The following is a 17,098-nucleotide window of genomic DNA, read 5'->3' as shown; positions in this document are numbered from 1 at the left end:
CCCCATCTCCAGGCACCTCTGAGGGCTCACCACAAAGACACCACGAGGTGCAGCACCCAGGTTGCCAGGGGGCTGAGGGGCACAGGCTGCCTGATAGTCGTAGGACTCCTTGCGGGTGTAGAAAGAGTTGTTGTAGAGTGCCAACATCAGGTTGGCATCCACCTCACTGAAGAACCTGCCAACCTGGGGATGCCGAGAGGGAGCCAACGTCACAGGGCTAGCAGTGCCATGTCCCCAGAAGGCTCAAACATTATGCCCTCTTCTATCCTCTTCCTGACGTTTACCTGGTCCCACTGATGGTTCTGGTTTGACAGCACCAGGAATCCTCCGTCATCAATAAGGACACAGAGTAGGTCCTGAATGGTAGGGAAGGGGGAGGAACAAGGAGAGGTCCTGGGCCTCAGACCTTTCACTTCAGATCCTAGTACTTCAGTGATTCAGAACGTGGGGGTGTGTGTATGCCATTTCCTCAATCCTAAGTCAGGGTAGGGTTGCTGAGGCTAAGGGATGGGCTAGAAGATGTAGTTGGGACTAAAAAGTCTGGGAGTGGGGGAAGCTGGGGTCCACAGCAGCCTCAGGGCACACGCACCTCATTGTTAACCTCGCAGTCCATCTCACAGTGGCTGCTGGGGCCGCACTGCTGGGCAGAGAATGAGGACTGTAAGGCACCCACCAATATTTCTCTTTCCTTTCACCCTTATATATCTGGTTCCCCAGGACATCTGCAGCAGCCCCTTCCTATAGGCACTGAAGCCACTCTTGAGTAGAAAGCTTGGGTCCCTGGGGACTCTGGTCTTACTCCCCCTTCCCTTGCCCAAATACCTTCTGTGGCTGCTCCTGGTGGGTACGGTTGCTGGCCAGTACCTTGAACTTCTCAGCCCAAGCCTCTAGGTCTAGCTTAACACCCACCACTGTTGGGGAGAGAAAAGGGCCATCAGTGCTACCTGCCTAAGCAACACCTTGTCTACTGCCTCCTTTCCCACCTCTGTCCTGGGCATTCACCTGCTGGTCTCAGTGTGCGTCCGCCTAGGCTGAGCTCCACAGCTGTGCTGACGAGGACACCCACTGTGTCGTTCTCCAGCTCCAACGGCCTTAATAGGGCTGGGGTGGTATAGGTAGAGCAGTCAGGTGTGGGGGCTGGCAGCCACACTGACCGCTCAAAGCTATGCCCTATCAACCCAGGCCTGAGCCAGCCTAAGCACCCAGCATAGTGTCTGACAGAGCCTATCCCTCTCTTCATGTCTGTCCCAGTCTCAGCCATTGTCAGGTTTGAAAGGGGGCTCACAGAACAAAGCCTTGCGGTGGCTGAGTAGCCAGGGAAGCTGAGGCTTCCCACCTGCTGCTGGGAACGCTGGATGGATACTCACCATCCTGGTGTGGGGGCTTGAAGACATAACCATGATTATCTAGGCTGCGGCGATAGAAGCTGGCATTGAAGGGTTCAGGGTTTTCTGTCCAATCCTCAGCTGCCCTGGAGCACATAAGAGAGCAGGGCTTTGTGGGTAAGGGGTGGCTTGTGGGGGACAGCATACTTAGGAGTGCAAGAAAGCCTCTGGGCAGTAGCACAGGGCAAGATCCCAGACAGAGGTGGGTGCTGGGTAATGTGGTAGGTCACTTACTTGTTGGGGAAGATGCGCGTGATGCCACCATCAGTGGCAGCGAACACGGCCAGCAGGCTATACCTGGGGGTGGCGGGGAGGTAGGGTCACAGGCCTGCCTTCAGCTAGAGAGGGCAGGGCCTCTGGGACCATCCCAGCCTCCTTCCCCTAAAGCCTGGTGCATACGTGTTGAGATCCTGGTCCCTCCACACACGTTCCACCAATTGCTGCGTGATGCCTGTGTCCAAGATCAGGTTGTGCAGAAGGAAGTTGTTGCCTGGGAACAGAAGGGTAGGGGTAGAGGAGCATCTTCTTGCAGCTTCCTGTACTCACTTGCCCCTACTCCCAAGGCTCCACCAGGAACCTTCCCTATACCCTGACCCAGGCCCTTCCCTGGGTTTGGGCCTGTTTCCACACCTGCCCCATTTCTAGGTTCCTCTGGGCTGCCCCCATGCTACCTGGGCACTTCCCAGATCCAGCTGCCCTGCCACTAGACACTCACACTGCTTGGAGTCTGGAGTCACTTTCTCCATGAGCTCAATGAAGTTTTTCAGGAACTCAGTGTTGTTGTCTGAGGCATTCAGGTCCTTGCAATACTCTCTAGGGGTAGGGAGGGGCAAGAAGAGTGGGATTTGGGGGCTGAACAGGGCAATGGGGTCAAGGCTTCCCAATAAGCCTGTCTGGCCATTCTCTGAGAAGCCCAGACCTCAGGGAGGGACACATGTGTTCTTACAGGCTTCGGCTCCTACATGCCCGCAGGCTGAGAGGTCTGAGATGGGGCAGCCAATACCAACACCAGAATGAGAGTCTGCTTCCTCCACCCTGGCAGGGTTTTTTTTTTTTTTTCTCCTTGGCTTGGTCCTGCAGAGCCTCCCATCTCTCCTGGATAGCTAGACCCAGATAGTGCATCTGGGAGGCCTTAGGACACATCTGGTGGCTGGCTCATCCACCTGTATGCTCTACAGCATTTCCATGGGCATATGTGGCACCAAGTACCAGAACTGGCCTTTGTCCGCCAGAGTCTGGTACTTGGTGCCTCATCCTGCCCCTTCCTGGCTGTGTGCCTTTGGGCACATATTCAGGGTCCCTGAAACTCACTTTTTCTTATCATTCTGCAGAGGTGTCAGGAAATCAGTGAGAATATGTAGGTCCTCAAACTGGCTTTTCCCTTTGCCTGGAATACTCTTCCCATGGAGGCCAAATCCCTTACCTCCTCAAGGCACGTGCTGGGCTCAGGCTCTGGGTCCAGAAAACAGAGGGCTGTTGGGGTATTGCAGGGCCTGCTTGAAGCTTTGCTTTCTAGGAAGCTGTACCTCTACCCTGAGGCCATCAATCCTGTCCAATCCTTCATTCACACTCCTGTCACCACTAGGCTATATGGCAGCAACTTTGTGGGGATTTAAGAAATGTTCCACTTCCCCAGGTTGTGCTGGGGCCTATAGCTTAGTGAGGGCACCTGGGACTGGGTCTCAGCTCCCACTCACTCAGGGCCTTTGTGTGGTGTACACCCTGTGTCTCTGTGCCTGGAGGCCACACCTGACACACCCAAAATGATGCCTCACAGCTGTGCTCAGGATACACGGTAGACATGATATGCACATCCACATTTCACTCACTCACCTGACATTCATTGATTGAGCTCTCCAGAGCCAAAGATACAGAGGTGACAAAGACAAACATGATCCCGTCCCTCAGAGAGCTTCCTCAGGTTCATGTGAGTCATATAGTCCTTTCCACACATTCCCACTGTCACTAATGCACACAGCCCACCCCACACTTATACTTGGACTCTTATACATATATACGATGACTCACAATACAAACACACATCTACAGAGAGAGTCACAGAATTGTGGGTGCATGCACGCACTTGCATACACGATGGAGCTTAGGAGTGTCCAGAGTCCCTGTGTGGTGCCTGAGAGTGCCCTTGTGTCTGTTTGCTGCACCCATCTGCCCTCATCTGGTCACAAGAGAGCTCTTGAGCACTTGGGGAAGGGGGTAGGTCCTCAGATGTGGGCCAAAGGGCGGAGGGTGTGGGCAAAAAAGGACCCACGTGTGTATGCTGAGTGTGCGTTTCAGAGATGGTCTAGCCTGGACCTGTTCTTGCCCTGATACCTCACTTGCCAGAGCAACTCCTCAAAGCCCCTCCCCTCCCTCCCACTCCTCCTCACCCCTTAGTGAGCCACCACACCTGGACCTGGCACTACTGACAGGGGCTCTGGCTGGCTCAGCCCCAGACCCACACAAACACTGACCAACACAGGACAACAATGGGGTGCAGGTGGGGGCATGGGCAGGATACCACAAACCAGAGCAGCAGCTGCCCGGTGAAGGGGTGTGCTGCAGACAGCCAGCCCAAGACTGAAGTGGCTCCTTCCTGGTGGCCTGGGAGGGCAGGGAAGGTCAGCAGAGAGTCCAGAGGCCTCCTGCCTCAGGCCTGGTGGGAGATGGACTGTGGAGTCACTGGCCACTGCTGCCTGGTGCGGCTACATGGCCTGGGTATGCATACAGCCACACATACCGGGCTATGTACAGGGGGCTGGGGGTGATATTGCACAGGACACAGACACACACAGCTCCAGGCAGCAGTGCGGGAGGCAGGGCCGGGGCAGTTGGGGTGGGGAGCACACCTCAGCAAGGCCACACGCAAGCTACCTGGGAGCAATGAAAACATGTCCTTCAGACTCAAAGCTGCTGGGGAGCAGGAACTCAAAATCTGCAACAGAAACGGGGGGTTATCTGGCGGGGGCTGGGGAGGCGGAAGGCCAGGGGGCTCAGAGCTGATTGGGCTGGGGGCTGGGGAGAGGGCAGCTTGAGGGAGGGGGAGACACCAGCAAAGAGGGAACCCGCCACTTCCACGTTCAGGTTTGAGCCAGAGAGAAGGGATGGGCTGGTGGGGAGGAGTGGAGGGCTTGTGGAGACTACAGCATCGCAGGAGAGGGCAGTTATAGCCAATATGTTGCCCGGGCCTGGTCCTCTGTCGGCAGTGAGTCCCTTGGCGTGGCTGTATATGCTTCCATACTGCTGTATAGCACATATACACGGACACACACACACACATATATATACACACACTGCTATATATATGCATGGTCTGGGGGAGGCGCCAGTCTCACTCTTATCACATCCATAATGGAAAAAACCGCATGCTGAGCTTCCTTCGCCTCCAAAGAGACTTTGAGGAAGGGAATTGGCTTTTGGCTGCGGATTTTTATCTCTCTTTCTTAGCCGCAGCTGTTTGCTTTTTGGTAGGTCTTTTGTTGTGTCAGGCATCAACATGGCCAAACCGAGGGGGTTTCTCACGGGCACAGACAGTCCAACCAGAGACGGTGTGGGTAGCTGGGGATAGACTGCAGTGCATCGTGGGGGTCTGGGGGGTTCTTTCTGGGACAGGATACTGCATGAAGGGAGACCCTCAAGGTGTAGGGATTGTTCTGCACCCTGTGAGGGGTTAGGGGTGCTGATAGAAACTTAACATTCACTTTACTGGGCTGGGGGCATGTGGGGGTAGGTAGAGAAGAAGGGCTAGGTCTCCTCCCTTCCTAGGCATGTCTGGGCTCAGAGGAGCCAGGGAGGAATGCTGGGGATGCCTGGAGAAGGGTCCATCAGTTGGGCTATTGCCCAGGTCTCATGAGCTGTGCATGTGTGTGTATGTGTACGTGTGTGTCTTTGTATGGGTTTGTGAGTGAACCTGAAGATGGAGCCACAAGGCCTCAGGTCTCTCCTGCCTAGCTGGACTGGCTGCCCTGAAGGCCAACATCTGGGAGGGGTCCCTTTGCTCTTGGCCTGTCTCCCTCTGGCAGTTTCCTATCCTATCTTCACCCACATCACAAACTCTTTTGTCCCCAGGGCTTTATTTGTACAGAAGAGGGATTTTCCCTGTTCCCAAATACTCCCATGATGCACTGCAAGGTTCTGGGCAGGGGAGGCTTGGGGTGCTTAGAGGGAGCTGGGCAGTCACTGGTTGGACTGTTCCTTTCTGATAGGACTGTGAGGCAGGACACAAGCCGAAGGGGAAAGGGTGGGGGAGGGGAGGAGGAGAAAGAAAAAGGAGGGAGAAGGAGCAGGGAGGGATACTAGGGATACTATGCTATGGTTCTCATGGTTACTAGGGCCCTACAGTTCTAGGGTCACTGAGTGGTTTGTGGGAGACAAGGAGAAAAAGACAACTCAAGCCAGTGGGAGTAGGGTATGCCCCCACCTCCCCCGCAGGCCATTGCAGGTGGCTGTATTCCCTTTGCTGAACAAGGCTGGTCAGGGGCCCTAGGGTGACTGGGGACTCCTGGTTCCAGGTTAGGGGGAATCCCTTGTGGCTCTCCATGTTGCATCTGCTAAGCATTCCCTGAGAGGGCAGCTCTTTTTGCACCAGTGGCAGAGACCTTGTGTTGTCCTCTTACTCCTGCTGTTCTCTGCCAGGGTCTGGGAATTCACCACCCACTTTTCTAAGACTCTCTGGCTAGGGCACCTTGGAGTGCCACAATCTTTTTCTTCACACTTGGCCTGATTTTCTCTAAGCTCCTTTGCTGGCCTTGGTGTCCAGACAGATCCCATTCTGTGCCTGGCCAGGTTTCCAGTCTGAATTTGCCTTTATTCCCCAAGGAGAACACCTTTTCCATACCTGCTGGTCCTCCCCAGGAGCAGTGATTACCCCAGGGCAGGCCTGGGTCAAAGGGCCTCAGCAAAGCCTGGTGGTGGTAGGGCGGGGCAGTGGGTGTGGCTGGTCAGAGGAACTTCAGCACCAAGGCCAGTTCCCAAGATGGTGTGTGAGCCTTGTTCTTCAGATGGCCCAGCTGCCTACCCTGTGTGTCCCCCTTTCCCAGGGTAAGGGGATGAGGCTCAGAGCCCTTCTATCTCCCTTCTCAGAGGGCTGCCAGCTTTTGGATCCACTGGCAGAGATCAGAGGAGGGAGAGCTGTCTGTCCTAGAGGGAGCCTTGTGGGGCTGATCCTTTCTGGTAGCCTCACATAAGCTTTCTCAGTAAGCAGGCAGGACTTTACCTGCATCTCAAGCTCCCCGCCCTGCTGGGTGGGAGGTGGCAGAGAGGCATCCAGCCCTGTCCCCACTGTTGAGTTGTCTTGGAGGGATGGTGGGGGGAGGCAGAGGCCTTCCCATAGGGAGCAAGGACTACGGAAGGGACCTGACCCTCAGCACATTGGAGAACATCCTGCAGGCAGGCCCAGGGAAGGGGCCACTGGCTCTAAAAGGGGTTTAGGGATCAGAGGAAAGGCAAGAACTGAGGAACCAAGGGGATGCTGGGAGGGGAACCCTGAAGGGCAGGGGTGTGGCTGGTCCTGGGCAGGGAGGGGGGCAAGCAGGGGTGTGAGGGGATGGGGTGGGGAGAGGAGGGTGCACTGGTTCTGAATATACTTGCCCTTCAGTTTGCTGATTGGCACTGGGACAGTCCACCAAGAGAGAAAGCGAGGAAAACAAAAACACAAACACAAAAACAAACGAAAAGGGGGAGGGGAAGGGGAGGGGCACAAACAATATTTTATTCAATGGCTGTTTGAATGAAAATATTGTGTCTCATCATCATACCGAAAGGAAACTTCTTGCAAAAAAACGACATGAGAGAGAAAGAGAGAGCAAGAAAACTCAATGGAGATGAGCCCCAGTCGGCCAGGCAGGTGGGGGGCGCCCGGTGGGGCCGGAGCCCCAGCCTCCCTCCCAGTGACCTCGGGTGGTGGGCAGGCGGGGCCAAGCCTGAAACCCATGCCTCTCTGAGAGGCCCAGGGTAAGCAGGGCATGCAGGGAGGAGCCGCAGGCAGAGGACTGGGAGAGGAGGGAGGAGGGGGAGAGAGAAGAGAGAAGGGAGAAGGGAGAGAGGAAGAGGGGGAGAGAAACTGGGAGGAGAGGGGAAGCTGGGCTGAAGGAGAGAGGAAAGGAAGAGAGGGAGGAGGAGGGAGCAGGCCAGGATTGGGGAAAGGAAGGAGCAGGGTGGAGGGTGTAAGACAGAGGGAGAGAGACTGAAGGGAGTGTACTCAAGAAGGTAGGGGTGCTGGAGAGATGGGTGGCGGGAAGTGAGAAAAATGGATGAAGAAAATAGAAGGGAGAGGTTAGAAAGGGAGGGTGACAGGAGGTAGAGGAGCAGGGGAGAGGAAGAGGGAAGGAAAAGGAAATGGGGAATGAGAGAAGGAGGGAGGGAGAGAAAAGGAAGTTGGGGTGCAGGGAGATCAGAGTGAGAATGGCAGAAGAGGATTGAGAGGAGACTGAGGGACAGTGGGACCTGAGTGAGGATGGGGAGTGGGGGACAGAGTGAGAGAGACCTGGAGGTGGCACCACAGGAGGTAGAAAACTGAGCTGGGAGCAGGGAAAGAGGAGAGGGGATGGGGGTGTCTTCCAAGAATGCAGCCCCCAAGGGTTTTCAGGGCAGGCAGGCTATGAAAGGGAGACACGGAGTAGGAGAAACCAAAAACAGAAACCTCAACGGAAACCATGAGAGAATGGTCTGGAACCAAATCTGAGAAAAGGCGAGCATGCAGATTTCCACAGACTTTTGAAGGCTGGGGGCGGGGGCCCCAGCCTGTGGATGCCAGAGGCTGGGCAGAATGGGCAGGAGGGGATGCCTTGCCAGCAAGCATGGCTGGCTATGCTGCCTGGGGCCGGCCAGGGTGCAGGGACAGAGGCAGGGGTGCAGGGCGCAGGCAGGGGCCGGGCCACTTACACTTGACCTGCAGGATCTGGTCGCTGAGGTTGGCTTGGAGGTAGAAGGTGCTGTAGGGTGGGAGCACCAGCCCCAGGCTGGGGAGGTGGGGAAGGGGGAGTGCAGGTCACTGCTGGGAAGAGGTGGGCCATTCTGGCACCCCCTCCCCATGGCTTTGGAGCTGGACAGAGAAGCCCAAGCCCAGGGAGCCCCTCTTCCCCTGCCTTGGAAACACTGGACCTCCATATCCCCAACTCTCCTGGAGGATGGAGAATAACCAGACCCAAAGCAAATCCTTACCCCCAGTAGACTCCCCTAGCATCAGGGGTGGGAGCTGCTATCCCCAAGGAATGGGGGCTGCAGTCCCTGACACTATCTTAGACTCAGCAAATGGCAAGGCTGCACAGTTGTGGCAAGGGGCAGTCATGGGCTGGGCCTGGGGTATGAAGATGCCCCTGGTATTTTAGAATGGACCAGTTGTGTGGCACATGCACTCATTCAGAGGACAACCTATGTCAACCATGCCTGACCTAAAGGGGACCTGCTCTGAGGCTTCGATGTTGGCTTAGAGGAGGCAGTGAATGTGCAGAGATGATACTCTGAGTGTGGACACCCAGGGATGCCCTCCAGGCAGGTGTGACAAGAGGATGCACTGTCCTATTCTCTTTTCTGGACTCCCAGCACCTCTGGGTTGTTCCTCAGGAAACCCCTCCAAGGACTGGGGGATCTAGTATCCCAGGGTGAGTAGTGAGGAGCCCTGGCTGCTGGTTCCTCACTGGGATAATAGTTACAATAGACTAGAGTGGAGGATAGACTAGGAGGGGACAGTGGGGCTCAGACTCTGGGTCACCCCATACTTCTGCCTGTCCAGTCCTGGCCTACTCACCTGTAATTGGTGCTCCTTATAGGCACCCAGGTGTAGTTCCGGATCACTTCATCTATGTACCTCTGGGAGAGGAGGCCACATCAGGTACTTGGGCTAGCAGGCTAGAGTAGATGCGGGGTAGGAAGGGTACCCATTCTGACTCCCTGTCCCCCCTCCCCTGCCTTCTCACCTCATCCAGAGACTTGACCAAGGTTCTAATCTGCTTGTGGCCCTTGTTGCCATCGATCATGCTCCGACGGATCTGGAAGGGCCAGAGCTGTGACCCTCCTCTGCTCTTTGGGCAGGCCTCCCCATCCCTCCTCCCTGTCTTCATTTTACCTCCTCCTTGTTCTCATCCTCCAGCTCTGCATCCAGGAAGTCTAGAGTTACAGGCTCCCGGAAGTTAGTAGTCTGTGGGGAGGCAGGACAGGCAATTGGGAGTCCCCATCTTGGAAGCTTACTCTCCCTCCAGGCCATCCACCTGGCTCACCTGAGGCTTGAGATTGGGGTGCAGCAACACATAGCCGTTCAGGTCAATGGCGAACACATAGCCGTTGGCTCCAAGCTGGAGGTGCAGATTGGGGAACTGTGTCCAAAGGGCTAGGCAGAGATTGGGCTCTGGAGCTCTTCCCCATTCTGCCTTCTACCCTGCCGAGGGCTGCTGTTTGCCTGCCGTGGGCCAAGGGCCCCCACCTGCCACATGGCCATAAGCCTGCCTCTCAAGCTACGCCTGGGGCTAGGTGCCCCTCATGCACCAGCCCTTGCCATCCTACATTCTGTAGTCTCCATGGAGCTGTCAGCTAGTCTGACCTCTCTGCCTCCACAGGGCTCACAAAGCTGCTACTCTTGTATTGCTCTTGCCCGCCTACTGCTGCCTCTGATTTGTGCATTGTCCCCAGTTCAGTAGAACACAGGGCAAGGGGGAGATTCTTGAGGATCCTATAGTCCTGGGGCTTCTTTTCCAGGTGGAAGGGAAGTAGGAATAAGAGGGACCGGGGACCCAGCCTTTAACTCTGATACAGTTTTCTCATTGAACCTGAAGGTCCATGCCACAGTGCCTGACCACAGTGCCTCAGGGCCAAACAGATGCCACCTCCCTCCTCTTCAACAGGCCCTGGGCCAACCATACCGCCTATCTCTGTGCATGGGCTGAGTCTGACCTGTTACCTGATACTATATGGCTGTAAACTAAGAAATACTTGTATGTTTTTAAATGGTTGAAAAAAATCAAAGGAAAAATTCTAGTTCATGAAATGTGAAGATGATCTGAAATTCATAAATTGGTATCCACAAACAAAACCATATAAGAACATAGCTATACCTATGTGTTTGTTTTATCTGGCTGCTTTCACAATACAACAGTAGAGTATGAAATGGGTATTTAGGCCAACAGAGCCTAAAACATTCACAGCCTGGCTCTTTACAGAAAGTTTGCTGACTCCACTCAGAGGTCACCTCCTCAGGAAGCCCACCCCCCATTCCCTCAACTCAAAGGTTTCCATGGACATGCTGTGATTCTGTCAGTCTGCTCTGCTGAACCTGGCTTGTATTCATGTGGGAGGCAGAGTAGGGTGGATGGACAGGTAGACACTCACTGTGTAGTTGGGAGTCAGCCTCTTGATGTCATTCAGAGCCACATCGATGCCCATCACACCCAGGATTAGCTGGTTCTAGAAGCAGAGGCATGGAGAATCTGTAAGGGGCTTAGTTCCAAGGGGGAACCTCTCTGCCCCACACCCAAAGCTTCCAGATGCTTTCATAGGCAGCTGCCCCATCCAGTTTGCTGGACTGCCCTATCCCTCCTTTCTTCCCGCGCCTGTTAGGGCCATGCTATTCCCTCCCCAGGCATGCCCAATCCTCCTTCAGTGGGGACCTCACCTTCTTTTCCCCAGGGCCATCTTGCGTCAGGTTGAAAACAGGAAGTGTCCCTGTTACCACCAACCCTAGTCCCTGAAGGGAAAGGAGGAGGATGGGGGTCTCCTGTGACCAGTCCTGCCCTGAGCCCAAGTATTCAGAGCAGGGGCTCAGGCGCAGGCCATCACTCTTTCTCCTCTGCTTTGTTAACCCCCATTAAGGGGACTTTAAGGGTCTTGATCCCTGGGCAGATCCTTGGGGAAGGCTGCCAGGTCCCTTCCTTGACCAGAGGCCTTACCAGTGCATCCTCATATACGTTGGTCCACTGCACCTGCTTGGCCTCCTTGCCTGCCAGCACCATGGGCCTGCCCAACACGTCTAGATATTCCTGGGGAGGGGGTGGCAGAGGTCACCAGTGTTCCTCCCAATTAACTCCCTCTTTGGTCTCCCCATGCTTTGGTATGTGCCCCAGTCATCACCAGGGGGCGCTCTCAGCTTGCTGCACAGAGAGACAGCAGGGAAGCCAGGGGCTGGGAGGAGTGGCCTCCCTCACAGCCTCACCTGTGTGTTGATACGGATGGCTCCGATGGAAGGGATCTCAAAATAGTAACCTGTGAAGGGAGGGGAGGCAGAGATGGACCTGGCTGGCACTGCGGGGATCCACAGCACAGGGGGTTCTGCACCCTGGGGTAGGTCTGCAGACCTGATTTGCCCCTCAGACTCCTTCTCTCTTTGGTACAACTTACCCCAGACTCATATATCTCTTTGTACTCCCTTCTGCTACCCTGTCCCTGGGATCAATGCTAGGGAAGGGGAGTGAGTATAATAGGGGCCTAAGGAAGTACAGAAGGGGTGGGGATTGGGGCAGAGACAGGGTGACAAAAGGAGCCTGAAGTTCCCCAGTCTAGGGCAGCTGTAATCTTCAGGGGCCACTTAGCAACCAGGCCCAAGTGAAGAGATAGAAACAGATGCAGGAGCAAACAAGCTAGAAGACAGATGTACAATGGACAAACAACCAGATGGGCAGAAAGATATTTGGTCAGATGGACAATTTAGACAGCTCACTGGATAGGCAGAGCAGTGGACAGCCACACTTATGGGAAGATAGACAGATAGTGAAAGGACAAACAGACACATGGATGGACAGCTGGCAGCAGGACATGGTAGGCAGGCCTCCTGGCCGTGACATCAGATAAGATACCTTTATTGGTGCAGGCCATCCACTGTAGTGGTGTGACATCATAGTTATGCTGCCCCACAGAGAAGGTAAACACACGTACCTGTGGGGTCTTGAAGTTACTGTTGTGACCTCTGGAGTATAGCCCTCCCCGGTTCTGGGCCAAGATCTGGGCAACCCCCACCTGGGCTGAGTCTTACCGTCCGATTGGGCCAATTGTACTTCTCAAAGACGTCTTGCACGCGGTCCTCACCGCCATCCGTGAACATCATGATCATCTTATTGCAGTTGGCCCGAGTGATATTGGACTGGGCAGGGGTGAGTGGAGTCAGGTGGCTCTCAGCCCCTCCCTAGTCCAGGGGCAAGGCTTCCCTCCCCATGGTGGGCCTGGCCCTTTGGCCTTCCTTCCCACAGCAGATGGTGCTATCTGTCCAAGCTGCCTGTTTGGCACTAACAAGGCCATCCATTTTGATTTCCCCATGTCACCAAGCCTGGGCCCTCGTCCGCCCCCAGCCGCCCATTTGCCCACCCATGGGGCTCACATTCTGCAGCTGGTCAAAGGCATACTCAAAGCCGGCCTTGTAGCCTGTGGTGCCCTTGGCCACCATGCCCTGTACAGCTTCCTTGAACACCTTTTTGTTCCGCACATTGGCCTGCACCAGGTGTGTGAAGCAAGACACAGGCTGCGCCTTCTCGTTGAACTGCAGGGACAATAGGGTGGTGAGTGGCCTCAGACTGGCCAGGGCAGGCAGCTGTTGCATGGGACAGGTAGGGGTGACCAGCTCCCTGGCTGCCTACTGTCTTGGTACTCACCGAGGCCACATTCACATAGTCATCGTCAGAGAGTGTGTCTAGCATCTCACAGACGGATGTCTTCATCAGCTTCAGGGTCAGTCCACTCACGCTGCCACTCCTGGAGAGGTCGGGCAGGGGCCATGTTGAGGGACCCCAGATGTTCTCCTACCCTACCCCCATGAGGTTCCCAGGCAGCAGACTCCAGCTCCAACCCTGCCTGCCAGCATTGTTCACTCACACATCCACGATGATGACCATGTCCTTGGGTGACGAGGCCCCCTGGATATACCTGTCCAGGAGAAGCCTCAGTTAGGACTAGCCCTGCTGGGACCTTGTGGGTCTTTCCTTCCTTTACCCACATATTGATTCACATGTTTCTACTGAGCATCCACTGCATAAGCTAGACAGGGTCGGGGCACTGGGGAGACTATGTTTAATAGAGCAGACACTGTCTGCCAGGGACATGAGTGATCTGGTGCCTCAGCAAGTAAACAACCCCAAGGGGTGGCAGCAGGGCGTTGGTGATCCACAGAGTAGGGCAGGAGGAGCTCCCTGGCTTCAGAGTTTGTTGTAGCCTCTGCCCTAGGTGGAGACCCTAAGGGCACAGTCTAGTTGTGTATGGGATGGAAGAGGGAAGAAAAGTCATAAGGTAGGGTGTTTAGAGCTGGAATGGGCAGGGCAGGGGCTGCCAACCCTGCAGAGGACTTATCTATCCATGGGAACACCCCCACTGGGCTGATCTCTCAGTCCTGAGGGGGTGGGGGTACTGGGTGGTAGATGGCGGGGGGAGAGGGGAGGGGAGCAGAGGCAGCTGGGAGGCCTGCCTGGGTGATGGGATCCATTTTCCAGTGGCAACGATGTGTGAAATGAAAATTGGATAGAGCTGGCTGCGCCCTGCTCGAAGGCCTGGATATTGGGAGGGAGGGGAGCAGGCAGGAGAGGTGGGGAGCTAAAGGAGTGTCCTGCCCAGCTCCTATCTACTTGCTTACCAGGGTCTCCTTCGGACGTCATACAGGTCAATCTTCTTGGGGGCTCGCCATGGGGTAGCTGTGGGAGGAGAGAAGGTGAGGGGGACAGGCAGCGAAGGGTCCAATCCAGACAGACAGGCCTTGTGGGAATGACTGGGTCACCGTAGCCCACTGGTTGGCCATCCTATCCCATGCACTTCAGGATGGAGCAAGGTAGGGTACTGGGTGGACAGGGGAAATGGCTGGCACCTACCTGGATAGTAGCGGGTGACTCCTGTGGCACTGCCAAAGACCTGCCACAGTAGTGTGGGGTCTTGCCTGCGGTTCTCAATGAACACGTTCTCCAGGGCCTCTGTCCAGTTGAGCTCATTGAGGATGACGGTGGCTGGGGGTGAAGCAGGAGGCTGGGGTGGGGAGCTCTAGGCTGTTCTTGCTGAACCCACCACCGTGACACTCATGCCCAAGCCCCCTCTACTCTCTTGCCTGCCCAGACTCTCCCTCATTTCCCAGAGCCCAGCTGGGGCTGTACCATCTCCCCCAGGAAGATTTCCTGGTCTTCACTCAGTCCAAGCTGTCAAGGAATAACCCAGCCTACCCCTCACCTGGGCCCCACACAAGCAGGCAGGGCAGCGGTGGCTGGTGGCTCTTGGAGAAGGGCCGTTCAGGTGGCATGGAACTGTGAGCTGGGCCCCCTATGGAGCATTGCTGCCTGGAACTTGTGGCTGGTCCCTGGGGAGCTCACCCACTCAGCATGCACTCCAGGCCACAGCCATAAGAAAGCAATTAAGGGCCTGCTGATGGGGCTGGAATTATTCAGCTATTAAGCTACCTGATAAGCTGGAAGCCACTCAGCTCCATGATTAATCAACTGGGGCCAGGAGCAGGCAGGGGCAGAGGTGGGGGCTGTTGGAGGCAGAGGCAGTGCCAAGATCCTGCTCTGACATAGGCATGTATGTGTGCTTGTGTGCACGCACATAGGCGTACATGCACACACACACAAAGCCTGCTCCCCCAGCAGGTACACCTGCATGTTACCTATGTGCTTTCAACCAGGTGTGTGACCCCCCCCCCCCTTACTTTTAAATCCACCTGCCTAGCAACCTGACTGCTGCCGTGAGCACAGGGGCATATGTGCTTGCTTATGCCTACATACCCCTGGGTACCTACAGAAGGCCACCAGTGGGTTCTGTTCTCAGATCCCCTACCAATAGTTCCCCCCACCCTCCATTCCCAACCTTTGTAGTTGCACATGCATGATCCCCTGGCCATACCTACCCATCCACACCCTCACAGAGCAAGGCTCCTCTCAGACTACTGGCCTCCCACCCCTCAACCAGGGCAGCACTAAATCTGCCCCATGTGAATATGTTCTCATGTGTACTTATCCATGGACACTCAGAAAAAACAGGAGCGGGACACCTGTTGCTGCCTATATGCCTTACCCCTCCCCCAAGAACCAATACTGCTTCTCTTCAATTTCCTCCATTTCCCTTCTTTCCAGGTCAAGCCCTGCCAACATCACCCCCAACACACACACTGGGTTCCCCATCAAAGACCCACCACAAGTGAGAAACAGAGAAGGCTCTGCTCTTTCCAGAGCAGATGGAGTCGTGATTTACAATTGCTCAAGGCTCTGCCCACCCCTGCGCTCCCTCTGCTCCCCCTGCGTGGGGGCTCTGCTGTGTCCTGTCTGCTCCCTAAACTCTTCCTCCGCTGCTCTCACTCCCTTCTCTGTCCCCGTGGTTCCCCTTAACTGACCATAATGTGAAAACAAAACCCATTTCTAGTGTTGGCTCTGCCTATTGAACACTATGTTATGGTCCTGTTCCTGATTTAGAAACTTAGTGAATTGAACAATTTTTATTTTTCTCTTTAAAGGAAAACACAGCTTTGGCTGCCCTGGGAATCTGCCTGGGACACCCACCCCTCACTGGACCTCAATCTTCCCAGTTGAGAGGCATGAAGCCCCTCTGGTTGGGGTGTCCCTGACTCAGGTCAAAAGCCAAGAGAAGACATTGCTCTGGGCGGGCTGTCCCTGCAGGTACCTGTGATCACACCTATACACATGCATTCATTGAGTGACACACCGATGCAAATGGCCCCATCCCACAAAGGGCCTGCTACTCCACCCCCTGCACCCACACCCACACCCATGTGCACACACTTTCAGATCATGCTGAGTTGGAAAATGGGGACCATGCCCCCTCAGGCAGGCGATTACAGATTTAATTAAAAGTGACACAGTAAATAAAAAACATATAAAATGTAATTTGTGTGGGTAGCGAGGGGTGACTGGGGAGGGCGGTGTGGCTCCTGTTTTAATTAGCGTGCCTGCCTGTGATAGTGCCTCTCGACTGGCTCAGGCAGGTGGCCTCTGGGCAGACTTTGGGGTGGGTGGGGGAGCATCCTTCTCTACTCCCCTTGAGGCTGCCCAAAAGGCCTAGCTGACCCCGAGGGTGGAGGGGGCCCTCCCTGAGGACTCTGGGGAATTACCTAGAGCCATGCAGGAGCTCTGGGACCCTTTGCTTTAAGATCCCTAGCACAGTGGGCCCCTTGGATTCTGGGGCTACCCCATAGGTGCCACAGGACTGTAGCAGACCCAAGAGTCCCTAGGGTCTTAAATTCTGCTGCTGGAGATCCCCATCCAGGTACTCCTGGCCTCCTCTCAAGAGCTTTAGGAAGTTCCTTCTCATATCTAACTCAAACCCTTCCAGTTATAGCACATGGTTTTTCCATTGTGAAAAGCTGCCCTCTCCCTGGGGCTTGGAGTCTCACCACTCTCTTCCTAATTCCCCTTGCCCACATCTGCCCCTGGCTGCTGTGTCCTGGAAACCATCTTTCTAACCCCTTTGCTTTTCTAAGGATCAGGGTGGTATAATAGGGTTGGTGTCTGTCAGTGAGGGCTGTCCCTTAGCCCCTGTGTCCATCTGATATGTGGTAGATTCTCAGTTATTTTTTAAAAAATGTGTTTTTTTAGTTGTAGATGGACACAATATCTTTATTTATTTATTTTTATGTGGTGCTGAGGATGGAACCCAGTGCCTCACACATGCCTGGCAAGTGCTTCACCACTGAGCCCCAGCCCCAGCCCTTCTCAGTTACTTCTAATGAGACCAGGGATTGGGAGAGAGTGGCAAGGAGCTGCTTTGAGGGACTCACACCAGCATGTGTTGGACAGTGTGTGTGTGTGTGTGTG

General features: G+C 55.1%; 1 protein-coding gene across 4 annotated transcripts in view; it reads right to left on the bottom strand.

Moving 5' to 3' along the window:
* The window catches only part of Cacna2d2 (calcium voltage-gated channel auxiliary subunit alpha2delta 2), a 133,998-nt gene that overhangs the window by 3,072 nt on the left and 113,828 nt on the right, over positions 1–17,098 (bottom strand). For 2 of the 4 annotated variants that reach the window (XM_027933754.2, XM_027933756.2), the window contains exons 7-32: positions 14,156–14,287; positions 13,924–13,981; positions 13,173–13,223; positions 12,953–13,052; positions 12,682–12,840; positions 12,340–12,447; positions 12,164–12,242; positions 11,524–11,573; positions 11,261–11,350; positions 10,987–11,058; positions 10,704–10,778; positions 9,599–9,673; positions 9,448–9,519; positions 9,299–9,370; positions 9,130–9,191; positions 8,265–8,341; positions 4,257–4,317; positions 2,101–2,198; positions 1,785–1,875; positions 1,620–1,682; positions 1,368–1,471; positions 1,003–1,101; positions 823–911; positions 590–637; positions 285–356; positions 31–183 (exon numbers count right to left, since the gene is read on the bottom strand). In XM_027933754.2, the coding sequence (XP_027789555.1) occupies positions 31–183; positions 285–356; positions 590–637; positions 823–911; positions 1,003–1,101; positions 1,368–1,471; positions 1,620–1,682; positions 1,785–1,875; positions 2,101–2,198; positions 4,257–4,317; positions 8,265–8,341; positions 9,130–9,191; positions 9,299–9,370; positions 9,448–9,519; positions 9,599–9,673; positions 10,704–10,778; positions 10,987–11,058; positions 11,261–11,350; positions 11,524–11,573; positions 12,164–12,242; positions 12,340–12,447; positions 12,682–12,840; positions 12,953–13,052; positions 13,173–13,223; positions 13,924–13,981; positions 14,156–14,287 (2,210 nt within the window). Of the gene's footprint in view, positions 1–30; positions 184–284; positions 357–589; positions 641–822; positions 912–1,002; positions 1,102–1,367; positions 1,472–1,619; positions 1,683–1,784; positions 1,876–2,100; positions 2,199–4,256; positions 4,318–6,971; positions 6,993–8,264; positions 8,342–9,129; positions 9,192–9,298; positions 9,371–9,447; positions 9,520–9,598; positions 9,674–10,703; positions 10,779–10,986; positions 11,059–11,260; positions 11,351–11,523; positions 11,574–12,163; positions 12,243–12,339; positions 12,448–12,681; positions 12,841–12,952; positions 13,053–13,172; positions 13,224–13,923; positions 13,982–14,155; positions 14,288–17,098 lie in introns of all 4 variants that reach the window. The other 2 variants (XM_027933751.2, XM_027933753.2) reach the window with 2 other exon arrangements.

Source organism: Marmota flaviventris, chromosome 8 (genome assembly GCF_047511675.1).
Source record: "Marmota flaviventris isolate mMarFla1 chromosome 8, mMarFla1.hap1, whole genome shotgun sequence".
Classification (NCBI taxonomy): Eukaryota; Metazoa; Chordata; class Mammalia; order Rodentia; family Sciuridae; genus Marmota; species Marmota flaviventris.
This window is presented reverse-complemented; position numbering and strand designations above follow the sequence as displayed.